General features: G+C 38.3%; 1 protein-coding gene and 1 pseudogene across 3 annotated transcripts; one reads left to right on the plus strand and one right to left on the minus strand.

The window, feature by feature from the left end:
- Window positions 1-849: 849 nt before the first annotated feature.
- On the plus strand, window positions 850-21,491 carry LOC145897654 (uncharacterized). 3 transcript variants are annotated; one of them, XM_082986042.1, is made up of 9 exons: window positions 18,467-18,614; window positions 18,827-18,898; window positions 18,952-19,146; window positions 19,424-19,495; window positions 19,884-20,078; window positions 20,160-20,228; window positions 20,376-20,567; window positions 20,707-20,778; window positions 20,854-21,491. In XM_082986042.1, the coding sequence occupies exons 1-9, from the start codon at window positions 18,588-18,590 to the stop codon at window positions 21,301-21,303; spliced, it is 1,344 nt and encodes a 447-aa protein (XP_082842168.1). In that variant the 5' UTR covers window positions 18,467-18,587; the 3' UTR covers window positions 21,304-21,491. The 3 variants fall into 3 exon arrangements, 1 of the variants encoding a protein (XP_082842168.1); XR_014402391.1 differs by lacking the exons at window positions 18,952-19,146; window positions 19,424-19,495; window positions 19,884-20,078; ... (2 more) ...; window positions 20,707-20,778; window positions 20,854-21,491 and adding exons at window positions 850-960; window positions 16,101-16,330; window positions 16,385-16,516; ... (1 more) ...; window positions 16,908-17,069; window positions 17,983-18,217 and having other exon boundaries at window positions 18,429-18,614; XR_014402392.1 differs by lacking the exons at window positions 18,952-19,146; window positions 19,424-19,495; window positions 19,884-20,078; ... (2 more) ...; window positions 20,707-20,778; window positions 20,854-21,491 and adding exons at window positions 15,753-16,042; window positions 16,101-16,330; window positions 16,385-16,516; ... (1 more) ...; window positions 16,908-17,069; window positions 17,983-18,217 and having other exon boundaries at window positions 18,429-18,614.
- Window positions 6,448-14,701, minus strand: LOC145899802 (uncharacterized; annotated as a pseudogene).
- Window positions 21,492-23,440: the final 1,949 nt, after the last annotated feature.

A 23,440-nucleotide genomic window follows, 5' to 3' on the forward strand; every position in this document is an offset into this window, starting at 1 on the left:
ACGCATGGAGACTTTGTGGCGCTGTTTGTAGGATATGTTTACAAATGTCGCGTCGTAAGCATGTGATGGGGTCTCGTGGTATATTTATATATTTTGCTGCATTTAAAAGATTGTGGGAAATCAGTTGCCACAAACTTAATTTAGTGGTAACTCGTGACGTGCACTTTATTTCATCACTGATGTGCACTTTATTGATTTGAACTTGTTATACCCAAAACATATAGGAGAAACAAAGCGGAATATAGCATTTAATTCTATTGCAATTGAAAACACATTACTTAATACTTCAAATTTGCCAGAAGAGCATTATTAAGCAATAAAATATGCCTGGCAGCGTCAGTAACAATTTAATACTTAACACAGCTTATAAAACTGTTGTTTCAATCAGCAAACCGCTCAATCTGTTCTTGTGTATGGAAATTCTGTCTTCAATTACCAGATACAATGACGTGAATCCAGTCGTATATTAAATATAGGTTTTAGAAGACGAACCAAAGCAACGGGGTCGACAAAGAAAGAAATTGTTTAATTTATTGGAGCCAGATTATCAAATTAAACCCGGAAGGTTGGTTTAAAAGAAAGCATAATTTATCATTGTATTTTGGTATTTCACGCAAAATAGATTGTTGTTTTATTTTGATGGATTTGCACATGTAGAAAGTATGGAATGAAAAGAACCATTCGCATTAAAACACATTACAACGATCGCCGCTTATGCACGACCTTGTAGTTGGGTGGCGATCACACGGAATGATTTTTCTTCTTGCACGTGAAGATATTTTGTGTATGTTAGTGTTGTGCCCCGTGTTCCAGGTAAACACCAACTGAGTGCGGGGGAAAACCAACAATCATCCTCTTCTGATTGCACGGGGACACGTTTCCGGCTTTGATTGGTCATAAATATGTGGGGAGTTACTGCTGATCATCCCACATGTTTTGAACAAAAACTCAAACCTACAGGTTGGGCGGTATATGGTGGTAATAAATAAGTATTTATTAGTTACCAAAATTGTTTGAGGAGAATCTGCCAAATGAAAATATGAAGCTTGCGATAGTTCTAACATTTGGGCAACGAAACCACAGGATATACGAGTTTGTCTAACATATTCATCCTATCTTGCAAACCCCAACCACTGGACTTTTTGCTGAAAATAACCAGCCTTCAAAGTAGAATGTGCACGGTTGTGTTGAAATATGTCGGAGACAACACTATGTGACGTAATTTACCCAGTGCTAACCCACAAACTCGAACCACAGCCTTTAATTTAATATTACCGCGAGTGGCGTAGAGGCATACCGACTACGGCGATGTAGTTTTTGGCGTTACAACGCATAAACATTTGTAAACGTTTTGAGAGTATCAGCTTTTCATAATTTCTGGCGATGACAAGTTTGTCTTTTTTTGTCATTATTTAAAAGCATTGTCTTGAATGTTGTACTTCAGGTCGTTCTCGGTGGGGAGAAGGTTGCTCTGTTCTGAGGGCTCTGTTTTGGCAGCAAAAATCTTTAATGCTTTGGATTGGGCAACACAGACTAAAATTCACAACAAACCCGCACGGTCTATTTTTCTGCACACCAGTTATTCTAAGGTTATTTAATTGTGGTTTGTTGTTCCAGCAGAGTGATCAAGGGTTTATCATTGGGTTGGTAAAGCATAAACTTCCCTTGTAACATTGTTTCATAATTTAATACCAAATAATTTCTTCTGTAAAGGGAAATACCCTCATAAATGTACTGTGGCCCCGAGAAAGCGTCAGTAAGTGACGATTGGACAGTCAAGGTTTAGTTGCCGACCTTGTTGGTTTGGTTCGTCTCTTGAAACCTGCAGGTAACTTACCACTGGTCACGTCATTGTATGAGGTATGTGAAGCCGAAATTATGTTCCTAGCATGTTCATAACGGATCGTGTGGTTTGGCACTGTGTATATTGTATGAGGCATGGCACCGACTCAGGTGATAGACAGCCTTAAATAGTGAATCATTGCAAATAGTTATTAGAATGTCAATGTTGTATGGTAGGCCTAATCAGTGCAGTTAAAGTGCACCTGAAGTTACAGGTAGCTTACAAAATAGACAAAACTTCCTCTTTGTAATGACTGTGACTAGGTGTGACTTGCAGTTAATTAGTAATATTACCATGTGTCTAGTATCAGTGCAGTTAACACTTTTGCCATAGTTTATGTCGTCGGAGACTCCATTTTTATGTGTACTGTAATTTGCAATATCGTACATTGTTTGTAGGATAAGCGCTTTCTGTTTTTAATGTAAGTCGCGACAATTAACCATATTTTGATGAATTGCCTACCTTACGTTCTTCTGTTGAAAAACAAGAAACACTTTTTTTTTGAAAAGTTAGTATTTTTCTGAAGTTTCGCATGAAGGAACGACTAGGCTTCTTCCGAGAATAAACAAACACAGTAGCGAACCCTTGCGCGACGAAAAAGTACAGATGGGCGCAACAGCTTAATGAGAGGGACGCTGCCCGTTTTTTTGATGAATAAAAGAACATGGCAGAATACAATTATATGCATGCTAACCATACCTTCTGTGATAATAACACAAGTCGGAAGGTGGCGCCTGTGAGAAGCGCGGTCGTTGCAAGTCCCGTCCGCCATTAATAAAGTTTGTTTGTGTCGGGCATGGTCTAGTTCCGGACCTATGATAACCGCCATTTTGCCCTCTTGGTGCCTGAAATCGGGGAGTTGCAGAAGTTACAGTTTGAGCCGATTTTAACGACTGTAAATCGTCGGTCATTTCCCTCAGACGCCTCTCTATATTATTATTTATTACCAATTGAGTGCTGGCAAAAATGTTTTAGGAATCCAAGACGTTATGTGGAACATACTGATTAATTCAAAATCGTTCTTCTTGCACTTAAGTTTCTGAAGTTTTATTTAAAACCGACGTTCGTCTGCCATCCGGCGAGACTTCCTCAGGGTTATGTCAACATATTGCACCAAGCGCATAAACACTAAGGACGCAAGAAAAAACGTAAGAACACAAGAAAAAGGGGGAATAGATAACATTGGCACCGCTTGTGTCGTCACGTGAACCAGGTGTGTAGCGGGGCGTAACATTTACAACAAGTTGTTGTAAACTGCTGGAAAGTACACACATTGCTCCTTGTCATTCACGCAATGGTTGTCTCCAGGAATAGACGTTTTCTGTGGTCTTCCTCCGTCTCTAGGACTCGGACCTCGTCGAAGTTAACTCGGTGGCCGAGTGTGGCAGCGTGTTTCGCCAGTGCTGTCCTCTGGCTTTTCTTCGTGGCAACGTCGCGGCGATGCTCTTTTAACCGCGTCTGCAACGCTCTTCCGGTTTCAGCGATATATGATCCATCGCAATCCTTACACGGAATGTAATAAACAACGCCTTTGGGTTCTCGATAGGGTGTGACACCATCCTGCCCAGTGTTCTAAGTGGCTTTGTGTATACCGTAATACCATAGTCTAACATCATACGCCTTAGCGTGTCTGTTAAAACAGGAACGTATGGCAAAACGATCTTACCAGTAGTTGGCGCTGTTTCTTGTGGCTTCACCGCGGGCTTTCTTCTAAACATCCATGACGGATACAGATTTTTCCGTAGTGCATTCTTGATGAACCTCATCTCTTTGTCGCGGTCTTCTTCTCTCGAAACCAGGGCTTCGGCTCTATCCATCAGTGAAAATACCTTCAATGGTCGCTAACCACAACTTTACAGCATCCTGCCACATTCAGGGTAATTTTACTTTCGCTGCCATAGGTGTAACAGGTGCAGTTCGGCTGGAGGAAAAATACGGCGCGGACACACCTGGATAACAAGGCGTTAAAAACGGTGCTTGATCCCGAGGCAAAAACATGGATGCGGCCTGGTCATTAATTCCAGGGGGTGCAAAATAACTCGAGCGAGGCTGAGCTATTGAATATGTTGATTCGGGATTTGCAGCGATTGGCCTAATAGTCGCGTTTGACAATGCTGTTGAATAATGCGGCGCGGCACTGCCTGTAGCGTACAAGCCGCAACTGAACAAATCGTTACCTTGCAAATCATCAACATTATCGCTGTTACTCGAACTCATGTCTGTCTCAGTAGCTGCGTGAGATACAGCATCGAAATTACCTGGTGTGACCAACGGGTCTGACTTTCAAAACCCTTTGAATTTAATCGCACCTTTCATAAATTGGGGATTTACACCAGAAACATAAAAAAATCTTAAATCAGAAGGTTAAAATGACCGTTTAAATACCACGTCGGGGTCACAATTTTTTATGTACGTTATTTAAAACGTCTACACAAAATATTAACACTACCGTATATCTGAATCCTGCTAAAAAGGCTACTCTCTAACCCTAAGTCAATCTGTCAGTTTAATACATAAATAACGGTCCCACGAATATTACAATAAAACGATATAAACCACGCGTACTAACGTCTCTTTCTGCTTTTAACCTCGAGTTGAGTTATAGGTTTAAAATAAAATATAAACTGTTAGAAACCAGACTCGAATGCGTGAAGGAATGACTGAATGTTTTTTCTCAAAGATATGTGGCTTATATAAAACATGCATACAGGGTCGTTTGAGTTCGAACTAATCTGTGACTTATTTAAAAAGACAACTTATTGCTGGAAGTTGTCACAAAATTGGTCGGCAGGATATTTAGTTGTCTTCCGTGCAAACGAATGAATAGCACGCTCGCCGTATGTTTCGTTCGGATGGGCACAGAGGACTGTAAATGTTGTCGTGTCAGAAAAAGGTGGCGAAAAATTTTCCATACGGTTTGCGACGATTGTTTATGGCAAATTATCATGAGATACTGCAATCAATGCGATTATATTCCATGTGACTTCTGTGTTGTGTCAACTATACAAAGCATTGCCGAGACATTTTTTCCAAAACCGGCATTGAGATATGCGCAATCCCTTCAGGTCTGGTCATTAACATAAACACCTTATGTACATGATCGGAATCAAGTACAGATTGTTTGCTTGATTGGAATCGAGTGCATGAGATCAACCGATGGGCTCCGAACATGAAGTCAAAAACCGCATTTGTTAAACTTTAAAGTAGACACTCGGCCCAACGTAGGCATGGGAATAATGCATATGTTTGGCGCAAAATATTGTAATGTTTAGGCATATGTCGGGTTAGCGCTGACACCACGTTATCGGTTCGTTTTTAACAATCGTCGCAAAGCGTGTGGATAGATTTTGGCTGACTTTTTCCTGTAACGTAGCAACGTTGTGCAGCTGCCAATCAAACACTGACACGTGGCTCTATAGAATCGAACCACGTTTAACTTATTCTGACACAACAAAATTTACAGTCCTCTGTGCTTGCCCGTTTAATTTCTTGTGTTTCATCCCCGAGTTGATTTGATTAAGTTTTGAGCGGGAATATTCTGGCTGGATTACGCCACCTATGTAAGATATAAATGTATTTTTCATTCGAAAGGGGGCGCAAATGATTAACAATTGTGGCAGTGGTTGTTGCTGCATTTAGTGTGGGCTGGTGTTGTTTTAAATTGTACGCAAGCTTTACATGAAGTGTGGTTGATATCCGGGTGCTAATTGCCCATAGTTTGCACATTGGATTATTTATAAACGAATCGTTGAGGCAACTTCATTTGAACATTCCAACTTTAATGAAGCAAATGCGACATTAATAATCAATGAATTGCAGACACTATCACTGTTTATATCATGTACTATCATTGGAAGTGTAGCGATCCTGCTCATTGCAACAAACACAAAAGAAATACATGATGTGGAATTGTGTTCCCCATATTTTAGTTCAGGTCCGAGGTAACATCACACGGAGATTGACCGATGCCATCAGTAAAAATGCAATGGTTAAGTTAAAAAGTGGGACGTGAGCACATGCAGGTGACTGAGATATGTAATAAATTCGAGATATCATTCGAATGTTTGGCCAACACTGGTAGTTAAAAACCAAGGGTTGGAGGACCATAAAGGGATGGTTCCTGGTGTTCCGTGAAAAAGAAAATGCAGCCTCATCAATACAATTATCGTGTATGTCACTTGTTATGTATAGTCGCTGTTTAGAAAAACGACAAAGTCATACGTTGCTTTTGTTATTGAAATGTTTTGCTGAAATGTGGTGAGCGGCTACAAAATCATGAAGTTCTCACACCAATGATTATTAGTTTAAAATTTTGACTCAAAACTGCTATTGTGAGGACGACATTGCGACGCTGAACTTCTAAACAACAGATCTAATTAGACCCATTGTGTAGTTACGCCCAAACGATTGTGTTTGGTGGCACTCTGTTTGAAATATACGGCGCCAAAATCAGGACCAGTTCAACTCTGTTGAATCGTATAACGTTAATCAACTCAAACGCATTGAACGCTTATTTCCGACAGTTAATTGCTATGGTAGTGCGTCCTAAAAGTTGAAGGTAACAGTAAATTTTGAACCTTTTGAACGCACCGTCTCACTCGACGTTATTTGAGATGCTTCGTGTTACTCCCAACCCACATCCAGAAGGTGTAAGTTATAAAGTTGTTTTCATTGCCCTGAATGCGAAGCAAACGTTAATTTTGATACATAATTGGATTTCAAGTGAATTTGTTGCCATGGTTTCAAATCATGAAATCGGTCGATTTTTCGCTCTTCTTGGAATGTCTGATTCTTATTTTGACGGAAGGGGAAAAGTAGTTTCACTTTTTCAACTTTAAAACCAGTGTCCAGCATTTAATGTTTTTCATTTATCTGATGCAATGTGACAAATTTAACAACCGCACACCTAAATTCCCTTGCACTCGTCTGCTCTCGAAGTAGATTTGAAAGCGAGGCGAATCCAATACAACTCCTGCTTCGAAGGGATTGAGCGGGAGAGAGATTGAGCGCTGGCAGGCGATCCTCGCTGTTGAGAAAAACAACAAAGTCATACGTTGCGTTTAGTATTGAAATGTTTTTGTTGAATGTCCGCACACCAACGATATATTAGTTTTAATGGTTTTTACTAACAACTGCTAATGTGGGGACGGCATTTGCGACGCGGAACTTCTGAATAACAAACCAATTAGGCCCATTGTGAAGTTACGCCATAACGGCTGTGTTTGGTAGCACTCTGCTCGAAATATACGGCGCCAAATTCAGGACCTGTTCAACTCAGTTGAATCGTACAACGTTAATCAACTCAAACGCATTGAACGCTTATTTCTGACAGTTAATTGCTATGGTAGTGAGTCCTAAAAGCTAAAGGTAACAGTAAATTTTGCACCTTCAATAAATATGGCAGCATAATTAGCAATATACCTTCATATCTGAGAGTAAATTGTTGTCGGACTTGCTTTGTGTTCGCGAAGTACAGCTTTTTGTTTATGCGTCAAAAGAGCGTAATTTGTAGCTTGTGGGGACGCGATGCGTTACACACAACAAAGTCACCGAAGGCAGCGCAACATTTCACTTGACGTCATTTGAGACGCTCCGTGTTACTCCCACCCACATCCAGAAGGTTTAAGTAATAAGGTTGTTTCCCTTGCCTTAAATGTAATGCAAACGTTAACTTTGAAACATAATTAGATTTCAAGTGAATTTGTTGCCATGGTTTCAAATTATGAAATCGGTCGATGTTTCGCTCTTCTTGGAATGTCTGATTTTTTTTGACAGAAGGGGAAAAGTAGTTTCACTTTTTCAACTTTAAAACCAGTGTTCAACAGTTAATGTTTTTTATTTATCTGATGCAATGTGACAAACTTACAAACCGCACACCTAAAACCCCTTGTATTCGTCTGCTCTCAAAGTGGATTGAAAGCGAAGCGAATTCAATACAGCTCCTTCTTCGAACGGATTGAGCGGGAGAGAGATTGAGCGCTCCTCCTCTTGCGCAAAAAAAAAGAACGATTGAGAGAATGGCATTCAAACTCATGTCGTATTTTACAGTTATAATTTTAAATCACCGAGGTAGGTTAGCCGAAATTTGATCCCCAATTCAAGTTTCTTTGTGCTGAAACATTCAGTTGCGAAGGCAAATGTGTAAGCAGTGTTTTATATCTAGAATTTTGGTCACTGTTTGGAAATGCTATTGTTGAACTGTCAAACCTAAACAGAACTCGGCATTCTGCAGCTCCTTTCACGCCTAAATAACAATGTAACAGCAAATTTAAGCTTTAGACGCTAATTTGTTGACGCAAATCGCTTGTGTTTGCATTGGTTGCTATATCAATGGCGTGCTTAGGACTTTTGTGCTAGTTTTCCTAAGCTGTATTGAAGTTGACAGTCTGTAAAAGGTTCAGGTTGTGGCTAATTGAGGTGTACGATTCATAATATTTAACTTGCCTTGTGTGAATCCCGAGTGGTGGAACGTTGTACCTTGACTTTCTTGCAAACAATTGTATTATTCATATTTTAATGCTGCAAACAGATTAAATTAAACTTAAAAGAAAACTTCACACTTTTGTCAACCGATGATTGTGTTTCACAACACGCTTTGGGATTGTGTTGTGATTTCTTTTGCCCAGCAACGTTAATCAACCTTTTATACGCTTCTAATTTGCGACATTCAATTGGTCGTTGGAAGTCCCGTCTGCCATGAAAGTTTGTTTGTCTCGAGGGTGGTCTAGCAGTAAAATCTCGGCGCTGTGGTGGTCGATAATCGTTGTTGCGTGCGGGGAGTGGCAGATGTGACATTTTGAGCCGATTTTAACTCCTGTAACTCTTCGGTCATTTCCCTTAGACGCCTCTCCATATTATCATTTATTACCATTTGAGTACTGTCGCTAACCACAACGGTAATTTTACTTTCTCTGCCATAAGTGTGACAAGTGCAGTTCAGCTAGAGGAAAAATGCGGTGCGTACACACCTGGATAACAAGGCGTTGAAAACGGTGCCTGATCCCGAGGCAAAAACATGGATGCGGCCTGGTCATTAATTCCAGGGGGTGCAAAATAAAGCGGCGCGGCACTGCTTGTAGCGTATAATCCGCAACTGAACAAATCGTTACCTTGCAAATCATTAACATTATCGCTGTTACTCGAACTCATGTCTGCCTCAGTAGCTGCGTGAGATATAGCATCGAAATTACCTGGTGTGACCAACGGGTCTGACTTTCAAAACCCTTTGAATTTAATCAAACTTTTTATAAATTGCGGAATTACACCAGAAGCCTTGTGCGACATAGTTAAAGCGCGTAAAAAATCTTAAATCAAAAGATTGAAATGACCGTTCAAATATCACGTCGGGGTCACCAATTTTTATTTAGGGCGTTATTTAAAACGTCTACACAAAATATTAACAATGCCGTACATCTGACTCCTGATAAAAAGGCTACTCTCTAACCCTAAGTCAATCTTTCAGTTTAGTACATAAATAACAGTCCCACGAATATTACAATAAAACGATACAAACCACTCGTACTAACGTCTCTTTCTGTTTTTAACCCCGAGTTGAGTTATAGGCTTGAAATAAATTATAAACTGTTAGAAACCAGGCTCGAATGCGTGAAGGAATGACTGAATGTTTTTTTCCCAAAAGTATGTGGCTCATATAAAACATGCATACAGGTTCGTTTGAGTTCGAACTATTCCGTGACTCCTTTGAAAGGACAACTTATTGCGGGAAGTTGTCACAAAATAGGTCGGCAGGATATTTAGTTGTCTTCCTTGCAAACGAATGAATAGTACGCTCGCCGTATGTTTCGTGACGTGGTTATTATCCGACGTTAAAAAAAAATACAGTTAATGCCACGAAAACACAACATAACATATGGGAAATATGACGTCGGATACATGAATAATACTGGGCCTGTCCACTTCAGTCGAATAGTAACTTAGACGCGATTAAAAGAACACCACCGTGATGTCGCCTCGAAAGATACAAGCTTAGTTGCGCCAATGATGCTTTGGTATTAAGTTCACTGTGAGATTGTAGTGAAGTTGCAAAATGTGATCGTTTGGCAAAATGGCGACAAACAACATCGTGTTAATGGAAACATGTTTTTTTCATTGTCTTTTAGTGACCTCTGCAGTTTCAATGAAACAGTAGTTGAACCTTTAAGTTGTATGTAAAGCGTACATGATTACATGGTTTGTGTCCATCACTTAAGCTATTGTCAAATGTGTCGAATTGATATCCACAAGCTTATGCAAATATAAAGAAACAATTTCAATATGTCAACTTACAAGATAATACTCTTGCGTTGTGAGTTACGTTGAGCAAAAAAAGGGTTTCCTTTGCAAACGTAAATGTTTAATAGATGTGCTCCCTATAAATGAAAGGGCCGTAACAACCCACAAACTGATATTGCTGCTCAAGGTTTTGCTGCTTCAGCCAAAATGTTTTTGAAATTTGAGCCAAAAAGCCACAACACCGATTTTATTACCCTAAAAAATGACAAACTTTTACAAAAAAACAAAACGTTAAAACAGATCACGCTACGATTATAACCTACATAAACTAACTACCAACGATGTGGCTCAATATGACTTATGTGGGTTATGCTTTACAAGTAACTTTAATAGATTAAAATGATGTGTTTTCTATCTGTGAATTTCTCTACTTGCGAAACTTCGAAACACTTTCAAAGGTTGATTTTGGGACTAAAGCAAGTTTTACTACATCGAACGCAATGGCGAGCAGGAATATACTGTAAAATTTATGACTGAACCAAACATTTGGGCGAGCACGGTGTTTTGTTCTTTTCTGTCGTAAACATTTGACCAAGGCAGAAACGAGCAATAAACTTTGAGGCAATTGCATTTGAACATTCCAACTTTAATGAAGCAAATGCGACATTAATAATCAGTGAATTGCAGACACTATCACTGTTTATATCGTATACTATCGTTGCACGTGTAGCGATCCTGCTCATTGCAACAAACACAAAAGAAATACATGATGTGGAATTGTGCTTCCTACATTTTAGTTCAGGTTCGAGTTAACAACACACGGATATTGACCGATGCCATCAGTATAAATGCAATTTGTACTGCAATTCACATGCAGGTGACTGAGCTATGTGATAAATTTGAGATTTCCTTGGAATGTTTGGCCCACAATAGTGGTTAAAAACCAAGGGTTAGAGAACCATAAGGGGGTGGTTCCTGGTGTTCCGTGAAAAAGAAAATGCAGCCTCATCAATACAATTATCGTGTATGTCACTTGTTATGTATAGTCGCTGTTTAGAAAAACGACAAAGTCATACGTTGCTTTTGTTATTGAAATGTTTTGCTGAAATGTGGTGAGCGGCTACAAAATCATGAAGTTCTCACACCAATGATTATTAGTTTAAAATTTTGACTCAAAACTGCTATTGTGAGGACGACATTGCGACGCTGAACTTCTAAACAACAGATCTAATTAGACCCATTGTGTAGTTACGCCCAAACGATTGTGTTTGGTGGCACTCTGTTTGAAATATACGGCGCCAAAATCAGGACCAGTTCAACTCTGTTGAATCGTATAACGTTAATCAACTTTAAACGCATTGAAATCTTATTTCCGACAGTTAATTGCTATGGTAGTGAGTCCTAAAAGCTAAAGGTAATTGTAAATTTTGAACCTTTTGAACGCACCGTCTCACTCGACGTTATTTCAGATGCTTTGTGTTACTCCCCACCCACATCCAGAAGGTGTAAGTTATAAAGTTGTTTCCCTTGCCCTGAATGCAAAGCAAACGTTAACTTTTAAACATAATTGGATTTCAAGTGAATATGTTGCCATGGTTTCAAATCATGAAATCGGTCGATGTTTCGCACTTCTTGGAATGTGTGGTGATTCTTATTTTGACAGAAGGAGAAAAGTAGTTTCACTTTTTCAACTTTAAAACCAGTGTCCAGCATTTAAAAAGTTTTCTTTTATCTGATGCAATGTGACAAACATATAAACCGCACACCTGAAACCCCTTTCATTCGTCTGCTCTCGAAGTGGATTTAAAAGCGAGGCGAATCCAATACAGCTCCTGCTTCGAAGGCATTAACCGGGAGAGAGATTGAGCGGTGGCAGGCGATCCTCGCTGTTTAGAAAAACGACAAGTCATGCGTTGCGTTTAGTATTGAAATGTTTTTGAAATTTGAATGTCCGCACACCAACGATATATGAGTTTTAAAACAACTGCTAGTGTGGGGACGGCATTTGCGACGCGGAACTTCTAAATAATAGACCAATTAGGCCCATTGTGTAGTTACGCCATAACGGCTGTGCTTGGTGGCACTCTGCTCGAAATATACGGCGCCAAATTCAGGACCAGTTCAACTCTGTTGAATCGTATAACGTTAATCAACTCAAACGCATTGAACGCTTATTTCCGACAGTTAATTGCTATGGTAGTGCGTCCTAACAGCTAAAGGTAATAGTAAATTTTGCACCTTCAATAAATATGGCAGCATAATTAGCAATATACCTTCATACCTGAGAGTAAATTGTTGTCGGACTTGCTTTGTGTTCGCGAAGTACAGCTATTTGTTAATGCGTCAAAAGAGCGTAATTTATAGATTGTGGGGACTCGATGCGTTACACACAACAAAGTCGCCGAAGGCAGCGCACCATTTCAATCGACGTCATTTGAGACGCTCCGTGTTACTCCCCACCCACATCCAGAAGGTTTAAGTTATAAGGTTGTTTCCCCTGCCTTAAATGTAATGCAAACGTTAACTTTGTAACATAATTGGATTTCAAGTGAATTTGTTGCCATGGTTTCAAATCATGAAATCATCAGTGGATGTTTCGCATTTTTTCAACTTCTTGAAATGTGTGGTTTTTATTTTGACGGAAGGGAAAAAGTAGTTTCAACTTTTCAACTTTAAAACCAGTGTTTTTCATTTATCTGATGCAATGTGACAAACTTGCAAACCGCACACCTAAAACCCCTTGCATTCGTCTGCTCTCAAAGTGGATTGAAAGCGAAGCGAATCCAATACAGCTCCTTCTTCGAACGGATTGAGCGGGAGAGAGATTGAGCGCTCCTCCTCTTGCGCAAAAATAAGAACGATTGAGAGAATGGCATTCAAACTCATGTCGTATGTTACAGTTATAATTTTAAATCACCGAAGGCAGGTTAGCCGAAATTTGATCTCCAATCCAAGTTTCTTTGTGCTGAAACATTCAGTTGCGAAGGCAAACGTGTAAGCAGTGTTTTATATGTAGAATTTTGGTCACTGTTTGGAAATGCTAATGTGGAACTGTCATACCTAAACGGAACTCGGCATTCTGCAACTCCTTTCACGCCTAAATAACAATGTAACAGCAAATTTAAGCTTTAGACGCTAATTTGTTGACGCAAATCGCTTGTGTTTGCAATGGTTGCTATATCAATGGCGTGCTTAGGACTTTTGTGGCAGTTCTCCTAGGTTGTATTGAAGTTGCCTGTCTGTAAAAGGTTCAGGTTGTGGCTAATTGAGGTGTACGATTCATAATATTTAACATGCCTTGTGTGAATCCCGAGTGGTGGAACGTTGTACCTTGGCTTTCTTGCAAACAATTGTATTATTCATATTTTATTGCTGCAAACAGCTTAAATTAAACTTAAAAGAAAACTTCACACTTTTGTGAAAGTTTGTTTGTCTCGAGGGTGGTCTAGCAGTAAAATCTCGGCGCTGTGGTGGTCGATAATTGTTGTTGCGTGCGGCAAGTTTCCGGACCAATGATAACCGCCATTTTGCCTTCTTGGTGCCTGAAATCAGGGAGTGGCAGAAGATACATTTTGAGCCGATTATAACTCCTGTAACTCTTCGGTCATTTTCTTTAGACGTCTCTCCATATTATCATTTATTACCATTTGAGTGCTGGCAAAAATGTTTTTGGAATCCGAGACGTTATGTGGAACATGCTGTTTATTAACCACTTGGTGTGACTGAAACTAACCTGGTTCGCTAATTAACATTATGTGATCAGCTTTTTCATCCAATAAATCAATTGACAAACCATAGTCAGGTGCCAATATCATTCTGATATGGGCAGGCAATCTGTCAAAAAACAACTCTTTTAATATTTTTTCCGCATCTGGAGAGAAATTTCATGCGATTTCAAAGTACACTTGGACGCTTATTTTCAAATGCAAGATCGTAAAATAATTCATGTACTTTAGTAATGGGGTTACTGTCAAATGACTTCAAAAGCGCATGTTTCAAATCACCATAAGAGCGACGACCAACCTTACCCCAAATAATATGAGGGAAGAAATGGTTAAGTTGAATTTCTCGTTGTCAGATGTTATTTGATGGTTATAAAAATACCTCCAACGGTCGCTAACCACAACTTTACAGCATCCTGCCACATTGAGGGTAATTTTACTTTCGCTGCCATAGGTGTGATAGGTGCAGTTCGGCTAGACGAAAAATGCGGTGCGGACCCACCTGCATAACAAGGCGTCGAAAACGGTGCCTGATCCCGAGGCAAAAACATGGATGCGGCCTGGTCATTAATTCCAGGGGGTGCAAAATAACTCAAGCGAGGCTGAGCTATAGAATATGATGATTCGAGAATTGCAGCGATTGGCCTAATAGTGAGTTTGACAATGCTGTTGAATAAAGCGGCGCGGCACTGCCTGTAGCGTTTAAACCGCAACTGAGCAAATCGTTACCTTGCAAATCATCAACACTATCGCTGTTACTCGAACTCATGTCTGTCTCAGTAGCTGCGTGAGAGTTAGCATCGAAATTACCTGGTGTGACCAACGGGTCTGACTTTCAAAACCCTTTGAATTTAATCAAACTTTTTATAAATTGCGGAATGACACCAGAAGCCTTGTGCGACATAGTTAAAGCGCGTAAAAAAATCTTAAATCAGAAGATTGAAATGCCCGTTCAAATATCACGTCGGGGTCACAAATTTTTATGTAGGGCGTTATTTAAAACTTCTACACAAAATATTAACACTACCGTATATCTGACTCCTGATAAAAAAGCTACTCTCTAACCCTAAGTCAATCTGTTAGTTTAATACATAAATAACGGTCCCACGAATATTACAATAAAACGATACAAAACACTCGTACTAACGTCTCTTTCTGTTTTTAACCTCGAGTTGAGTTATAGGTTTGAAATGAATTATAAACTGTTAGAAGCCAGACTCGAATGCGTGAAGGAATGACTGAATGTTTTTTCCCAAAAATATGTGGCTTATATAAAACATGCATACAGGGTCGTTTGACTCCTTTGAAAAGACAGCTTATTACTGGAAGTTGTCACAAAATAGGTCGGCAGGATATTTAGTTGTCTTCCGTGCAACGAATGAATAACACGCTCGCCGTATGGGTTGAAATGGTTTCGTGGCTATTATCCGACGTTAAAAGAAAATACAGTTAATGCCACGAAAACACAACATAACATTTGGGAAATATGACGTCGGATATACAGGAATAATACTGGGCCTGTCCACTTCAGTCGAATAGTAACTTAGACGCGATTAAAAGAACAACAGTAAATTGCTATGGTAGTGACTTCTTTGGCAGTAATACACCGGGATAAATCCTTCTAGTCCAGAGTAAGAGATAATCGGAATTACTGCGTGTCAAACTTCGCGACGTAAAGCAACTATTGTCTTTATTGATTATATGATCTAAAATCACTTGGTGTGACCTGTAGTGTTTCTATACTATTGCTTTTCCAAACCGTTCAATGCAATGTAACATAACTATGATGATGTGCCGTAAATGGACAAAACAAACTAACCGTAAACCTTTACGGTGTTGGCATTCCTGTCGAAGCGTTCGGCAGTAAGCATTGTTTCTTGGTTGTAAAGCGTATTTTGTTTGCTGTGTCGTATATTTGTTTTCAATAGGAAAACATGTTTTGGCTTGTAACGCTATTCCCAAATACCATTATCATGACAGTTTAGTCCAAATAACAAAAATGTGTCCAGCCCTTGATGTTTTCGAAATAACTTTTGCAAATCCTGATTATCACCCGGCAGTTTTCTGATATTAAAACTGAAAACCCCCTCCCTTACTTTACCAAGGATGTTAACTTTAAAAACAAAACCAAATATCTGATCAAAAACAAGAATTTAAACCAAATTGTTTATTTACTACATTAAAAGTTAATATTTAGAAGTTTAAATTAATTGGTCCTACTAAAGAATGCACTGTGGTAATGAAGGTAAGAATGTTTACAAGTTTGTATAAGAAAATCAAATGGTTGTACATTGTTGCTTTAGAAACCTCAAGTGGAAGCACAAAGTATAGAAGAGAACCCGTACAGATCATTAAGCCACAGGAAGGAGGCGGTTACTCCATCAATGAAATTGAAATTGGTCGAATTTTTGGAGACCAGGATGTCGCTGACACCCCAGTTGCAATCTATTCCATTGCTGGAGCTTTCAGAACAGGAAAATCATTCATGTTAAACTTTTTCCTGCGATATTTGTGGGCAAACCAAAAGAACAAGGTAATTTTTATTGCTAACAATTAACCGTTTGCATGTATTAATGTTTGCATGAAGGTGGATGATTGGCTTTCGTCCAAAGAAGATCAACTGATTGAAGGTTTTCCGTGGAGAGGAGGAAAAGAAAAACATACAGAAGGAGTTTGGATTTGGGATGAACCGTTTTTCTTTTATACAGCAGGGGGCAAGGTAACAAATATTCCGCGTACCAAGTTTGGTCTATTTTAAAAAAATACAAGGTTATGATTTTTGTTTCATTACGAATTTTATTTAATATATGCGTTGTTGTATGTGATCTGAAAGGCAATCGCTTGTGTCTATAGACGAAGTTTATTCCATTCAAAAATTCTGGTATGTTTCATTGATAGATTGCATTGTTCCTCATGGACACACAAGGTGCATTTGATCACGACACAGACATACAAAAAAACTCAGTTATTTTTGGAATGAGCACACTTATGAGTTCTGTCCAAATTTACAACGTGAAAAATGAAATAAGAGGCGACACTCTCCAGCACTTACAAGTTAGTTCAGAAAATATTATTGCAAAAACGCATTACGTTTATGTTTTATTTGACAGCTGATGACAGATTTTGCACAAACTGCCAAGCAATCATTTGCGAGGTCAATCATAGAAGCTTCGAAAACAGGTCTTGAGAACATTTACAAAACGGGAAAAGCATTATTTACCGGTACGTCAGATGCGGATCATCCACAAAGTGACGACCAAAGGCCATTTCAGGTTAGACTTGTAGCGTTATTGTTAATTACTGTCTGAGCGTTGCATTTTTATATTTCTTTTGACGAAGATTGGTAAAACCACAATAAAAAAGGCCAAATAAAAATTATTAACAGACTAAAATTTCAACTGCTCTCCGTTTGTTTGAGTCTAACGATTGGCGGATTTTTGAACTATAAACAATATTTTAATGACAACGTTGATTAAATATTATGCAAGCCCAAAGTTATGTTTAATATCAAGCAAAAGTCGCAGCCACTGTTCTTTTGGATTTTAAATGGGAATCCACTTGGAACCAGCAATATTGTCCTTGTGTAAACACTGCCCGGTGTCCGACACAGTGCAATAATACATTACGTGTTGTTAAATTAAGTGCAACAAACTCAAATTCGTATAAGAGAACATCAAAAGAACGCAACCGTCGGTCACATTTCACATCCTGCTGGGCCATAATGTACGTCATGGATCCAAGTTTCTATTCGTTCCACTAGAGAAGAGCTTATTGTCTCAACCTGATACGGCTTTCACTGCCTAATTCAGGGGTTCTTAACCTGGGGTCCATGAACCCCCAAGGGGTCCGAGAAGATGCATTTAGGGGTCCATGAAACGAAATACAATTATTCTGAAAATCCCCGACAAGCAGACAGCTAAAAGCTAAAATTATCATTGAAAAAAGTTTCTCTCTGGGTTTAACTGTTGTACGTGCGTGCTAGTGTTTCGACCATCACTATGTTGATTAAAACCTAACTTCGACATTTGCAATGCGTTTCTTGCAAAGAGGTCCATAGCTTTTCAAAGAATGTTTTAGGGGTTCGTGATCCAAAAAAGGTTAAGAAACACTGGTCTAATTGAATTAGGAACATTCATATTTTCATTGTAATTATGATCACAGTGATTGGTTACCTTTCATATGCAGAACATGATCTTTCTGATTCGTGATTGGTCAGACCCAGATTACAGTCTTGACTTTGAAGGAGGGAAGGAAGTTTTAAGAGAGGTTCTTGGAAAAAAGTCTGAAAACCCTAAAATTGAATCAGTTCGAAAACACTTACGGGATTCATTTGAAAGCATTTCATGTTGCTTGATGAAATCTCCTGGAGAAACAGTGACGTATAGAAGCCAAAAACAAGGAAGCAATTTGTGTATAAAAGGTATTAAGCAAAATATCTTACACATGCAGATGTCTTTGTTATTTTGAAATTTGATGTGTATGTATTTTTTTGTATTTGTTTGTGTTTCATCCGTTAACACACAAAAAATTACAATTACATTTGTAAAATCACACATGGTTTGTTACCTTGACTACATGTAGAATATTTTATAAAGACTGATATTAATTGATAAATACGCAAATTATTTCAGATGTAACGAAGGAATTCTTAACCACACTTGGCATTTTGGTGAAAGAGATTTTTTCCCCGGAACGGATTGTGATAAAAAAAAGTCCATAAAAGTCCAGTTACAGGAAAAGATTTGATTAATTTTACACTGTCTTACTTTCAAATATTTGACAGTGATACTATGCCGGAGTTGAATAATATGTTGCAGGTAAGAATGGGCTCTCATAGAAAAAGATAAAGTATCGAATTTGTATCGGGACTTTTCAATACAAAACTTTTGTAAAATAATATAATGACTGTGACCTCTGGATGAAAAAAATTAAACTTTTGTTTAATTTGATTTAAAATCACTAGTATGAAATATTTGATGCCTCGCATGCAGATTGCATATTTTAAAATGCAGCTCTTATGGTTCTACAGGCTGCAGCAGGTGTTGGAATTTTGCAGTGTATTAGCGATTGCAAAGCAACCTACAAAAATCAAATGCTAAAAGTTGGTGTTCTGTATTATTAAAAAAACTTGCCATTAAACAGGTTGTGTTTTAGATTTGTCAAAAAGGATATCTGAAGGAAAATGACTTCAGAAGACACCATGAGACACTGAAGTCACAAGCTATAGCAGATTTTGATCAACGACCAAAGTTGGGCGATGAGGAATTCATCTTAAAATATCGAAAGCAGTTGGAAGAAAGCATTCATATGGAATTTTGTGTGTTTGAGCAAATTAACCGAACTAAAATGGTTTGTAAGAACATGTAACTTTCTGAACCATTTGCAATATAAGTTAACGTAAGAAATTAATCTTCTCTTTGTTTTCTGCTTCCTTCCAAGCAAGTACAAAAAATTTCAAAAAAAAAATTTCAACTATCTACTGTACAAACATTCTGGGAATCATTTCCCATTCTGTTGCAATTTGGCCCTGAAGATTTCCACCTTATTATATATACCCTGAAACGAAAGTTTCTTAGACAGTTACTATACAAACATATATTAACGTCGGTAAAACAATATTTGTCAGGAACAACTGAAACAGGAAACTAGAGTCGCAATGACTGAAGCATTGGAAATATACAAGAGTTCACTGAAAGAAGTATGTATATCACAACGACACCCATAAAAACAACGATTTTTCACATTTTTGTGAATTAACGAACTTTTTCAATTAGCCAAAAATTGCTTTATGTAATGTGACTGTGTGTTTATTTTAAAAAAACTTATTTCAATCAAGTAGCAATTTTATCAAAGGCTTTTTTACTCTCGGCGATTATTACAGAAAAGACTTTCCAGCCACCTTTTCCACTTGCTAGTGGCTGCATATTCATGCATTAATCACGTCTTGATCAAAGAGTCAATGCTGCTGAATTATCAAATAGGAATAGTAGGGATTTCTTATTTTTCTCTAAATCTTTATCATAAAAACAGACATTTTTATATATTGCCGAAGCCAAACATATCTGTGTAAATTTGTTACACGGCAGGAAACGTTTGGAAAGTACGTTACCCAGGAACTATTGGAAGACTTTTCAGAAACGTTAACAACAAAATCTCTTGACCATTACACAAAACAAACAGTAGACATCCCCGAAGATATTGCGAATCTTTGCAAACTTACACTCCTCAAATCAACTGAACTTGAGTTTAAGCGTGTTATGGAATCCAATGATGAGGAATATGTAAGTTTAAACTTGCATTAAGTGGCAATTTGGTATTGTCATAGCTTTCTTAGTTATGCAGTAACTCAATCTTTTTTAAAGGAAAAATTACATTTTCATCTTGAAAAACTTCAGAAAACTGTAGAAAAGTACAAGAAAACATTGCAAAAGGTAAGAATGATTTTTCAATAATATAGCTAGTTTCATTTTACTTTTTTTTTTTTTTTTTTATTCAAAGTAATACGTATAGGTAAATTGATGAAGTGTAAGAAAAAGAAACATAATGCCGTTCTAGTTTGCGGTGAACTTTGTTTGTAGGCAACACAAGAATACGTGGATGAGGATGAATTGCAACGATTTGATATGAAGGAAAGGAAAGAGGCCCGTGTTTACCTAAAACAATTGTATTCGAGAGATCAACAGGAAGTTGGCGATTCAATACTAAATAAGTTGGAACGTAAAATGGAAGAACATTACAACCTGGTCAAAGAACAAAATGCACACTACAAGGTTAGTACGTTTTACGTTTAGCATTTCATGGCGCACAGTCGTCTGTTCTTCTTGTTTCTTTGGCAAACAGAATGTTTTAGGAATAACACAATTCTACACGAGAATACAAAATTACATCAAAATTTTGCTTTTTGTGCAGCTGATGCTTGAGGAGCAAGCAGAACTAATTTTGCAAGAGAACATGGCCAGCTATTTAATTGAAATGAAAGAAGTAAGTAACACATATGGATTTAATTCTTACTACATAGCAGTATTAAGATTTTATCTTCGTTTATTATGTCCCCAGTTGGTTGATGGAAAATACGTTGAGCCTTCTCTTCTAAAAGATGCTCACAGCAGAATGAAACAGAGAGCAGAAGATATCTTTTCTTCAAGATTTAAAAAAAGCCCTTCAAAAATCAAAAATGCATTTGTGGCAAAGTATAAGCAGAAAAGCCATAATATGTTCCTGCAAATTCAGAACTATAACAATAACAACAAGCACATTTTTTTGAGAAAAATAGGAGGGTTTTTCGTTGGCACTTTCAAAGGATTAGGGGAAGGTTTTATAACAGGGGCAAGAGGCGGAGCAGAAGTGGGCAGAACTCCACTTGGCCCGGCTGGTGTGGTGGCCGGGACGGTAATTGGTGCTCCTGTTGGCGCACTTTACGGTTTGCTTACAGGTGGTGTGCGTGAAGTGCAATCAATTGGTGCCGGTTTTGAACCGAAGTCAGAGAATGAGCGTAAAGACGAATAAGTGATCGTAAAACCCTGTATATATGTTTGTATTGTACAAAGGAATCAATGTAAATGCGAAAACATCATTCTCGCTTCGTGTTTTAATCTAGATTGCCGTGAATTATTTGCTTTGTGTAGCTTGTGTTGTGATCACTTGTCATAAAAACCAACTACCATTATGTATCAACAATAAAATGGTTTACTGTATCTTGGGTTACGAGAGTGTGTCAGGTTTGGTGGTTATCGAGACAGTAGACACCCATGCAGGAAGATAATTTCCTCACAGAGAAATTGCAGCAAGTTACAGCCGGAAGTGATGGGTTTTGATATAACGCATGACGCCGTGTCAGCCAAACCAAAACTCACTAATCGCCAACTCGGTTTAAGGAACCGCAGATATTATATAGGATGTTACAAATCGATTATTGTGTTTGCAAAATAACAAAGTAATTTGTATTAATTCGAACCAAAGTCCTCTGTCAGACTGTCGACCGCGAAACACATCACGATATGTATTTCCATATTAATTACAATACAGTGATCTTGCAGACAGCCTAGTTTGTTGGTATTTAGAAAAATACATTTTGCCCAAAAGGAACTATCAGAAACAGTTACTTCACGCAAAAAGCTTTCGTTTCAGTTTCACCGGTGGCAGTTGTAGAAACTGATGATGCCTTTAAGGCGAAATACATTTTTCATTTCGGTCAAAGTATCTGACGGGAAGACGTGATCAAAAGATCCTGACCTCCAGTGCGGTAAAAAAAGCGGGAAAATATATCATATTATAGCCAAAGATAATGAAGCAAAATCCCTTGCTGTGCGGAGCCACTAATTTCAAATTTGTATTAAGGAAGCTGTGGATACTGATTATGACAATTTTATTAAATCATTACAAACGTTTCTTGTCTCGTCACTTGGTCGTCACTTATTCCCGCAACAAATTCTCACATGGTGATTGGACTGCATATAGCGCAGGCTTAATCGCGACAGATTATTTACTATTATATTTTGTATATTTCCAAGTGTTTTAGACCAAATGCGTACTTCTCTTCGTTTATGGTAATTTGAAAAGGGTTTCTTCATTTAGTTCACCGACATCTTATCGCAGTGCATATAGCACAGATGCGTCAACTTACCGCGCACGGCGTGACAAGCAGTCCACAGATGATATATATTATTTGGCCTGAACATACAACTAAATCGAACGGAAATTTAACACGGGGTCGCCAACCAACGTGGTACTAGACTTTTCCGCTATGTTGCTATCGATAAAATAGCGATGAGATAAATTGCTCTATTTGGGTGATTTTCAAAGTGCCCAAGGTGGTAACTGAGATGCAACGTCTGATGTTACACAATTTGTGTTCTAACCAACACACTTGCATCATAGGGATTTATGGCATCATAAAGAAATAAATTAGAAATTTCAAACACAGTAGTGCAAAAAACTTGAAATAGTTTGAACAAGAAAGCCTATCATGCTAGACATAGAGCAGATTTTCCAACCACGCTGTGTTCATCATGAGTGCTAAACTGTATTTAATGAGTTGCATCAACGCGTGCACAGAAGTGGGCGGGTAGGCTCCAATCTCCGATCCGATCAGACGCAAAAACAGCAACATAGCACGTGACTTTTCAACCAAGATTCCTGATCGGGAATCGGGCTGAAGAAAAAAAGTAAAAAAAAGTTGATCCGAAAGTAGATGGAGAAACTTGAATTAGTTTACGGGGAACAAAATCCCTGGCAGATCATGTTATCCATGTTTTTTACCCTATTCAACACACAACTTATATACAGACGGGACTAAGGATGCATGCAGTTATGGCCATTAAATCAAAGAAATCCTGTTTTCAAGTCCCTCTGCAATAATCCACTTAAAAGTTTAAAAAGTTTTGCCCTTGGAAGGGACAGTATACATGGCAAGGATTTGTAAAGCCTCTAAGAACTTTACATGAGATTGTATGTGCGACGTAGTCTTGCTGATTGAAAACCTAATCGTAAAATGCAGAGTTGTAATGTTGTGTTAACCTATCAATTCTCTGAAGTGAGTATTAAAATGAATTGCCTTTGAGGCAGTTTACTCAAACTAGCTCAAATTCGTCAACCTCTTGCTTATGCAGAACTATCAGCTCAGCTCTAAAAAGAAATATGGGAG

Source organism: Ascidia mentula, chromosome 4, assembly GCF_947561715.1.
Source record: "Ascidia mentula chromosome 4, kaAscMent1.1, whole genome shotgun sequence".
Lineage (NCBI taxonomy): Eukaryota > Metazoa > Chordata > Ascidiacea > Phlebobranchia > Ascidiidae > Ascidia > Ascidia mentula.

Bases quoted from the DNA above. Each gene is read 5' to 3' on its own strand.
- LOC145897654 (XM_082986042.1), top strand. From the start codon at position 18,588: ATGCCGGAGTTGAATAATATGTTGCAG. The intron at 18,615-18,826 runs GTAAGAATGGGC...ATGGTTCTACAG, and splicing joins AGTTGAATAATATGTTGCAG to GCTGCAGCAGGTGTTGGAAT. The intron at 19,147-19,423 runs GTTTGTAAGAAC...AATATTTGTCAG, and splicing joins AAATTAACCGAACTAAAATG to GAACAACTGAAACAGGAAAC.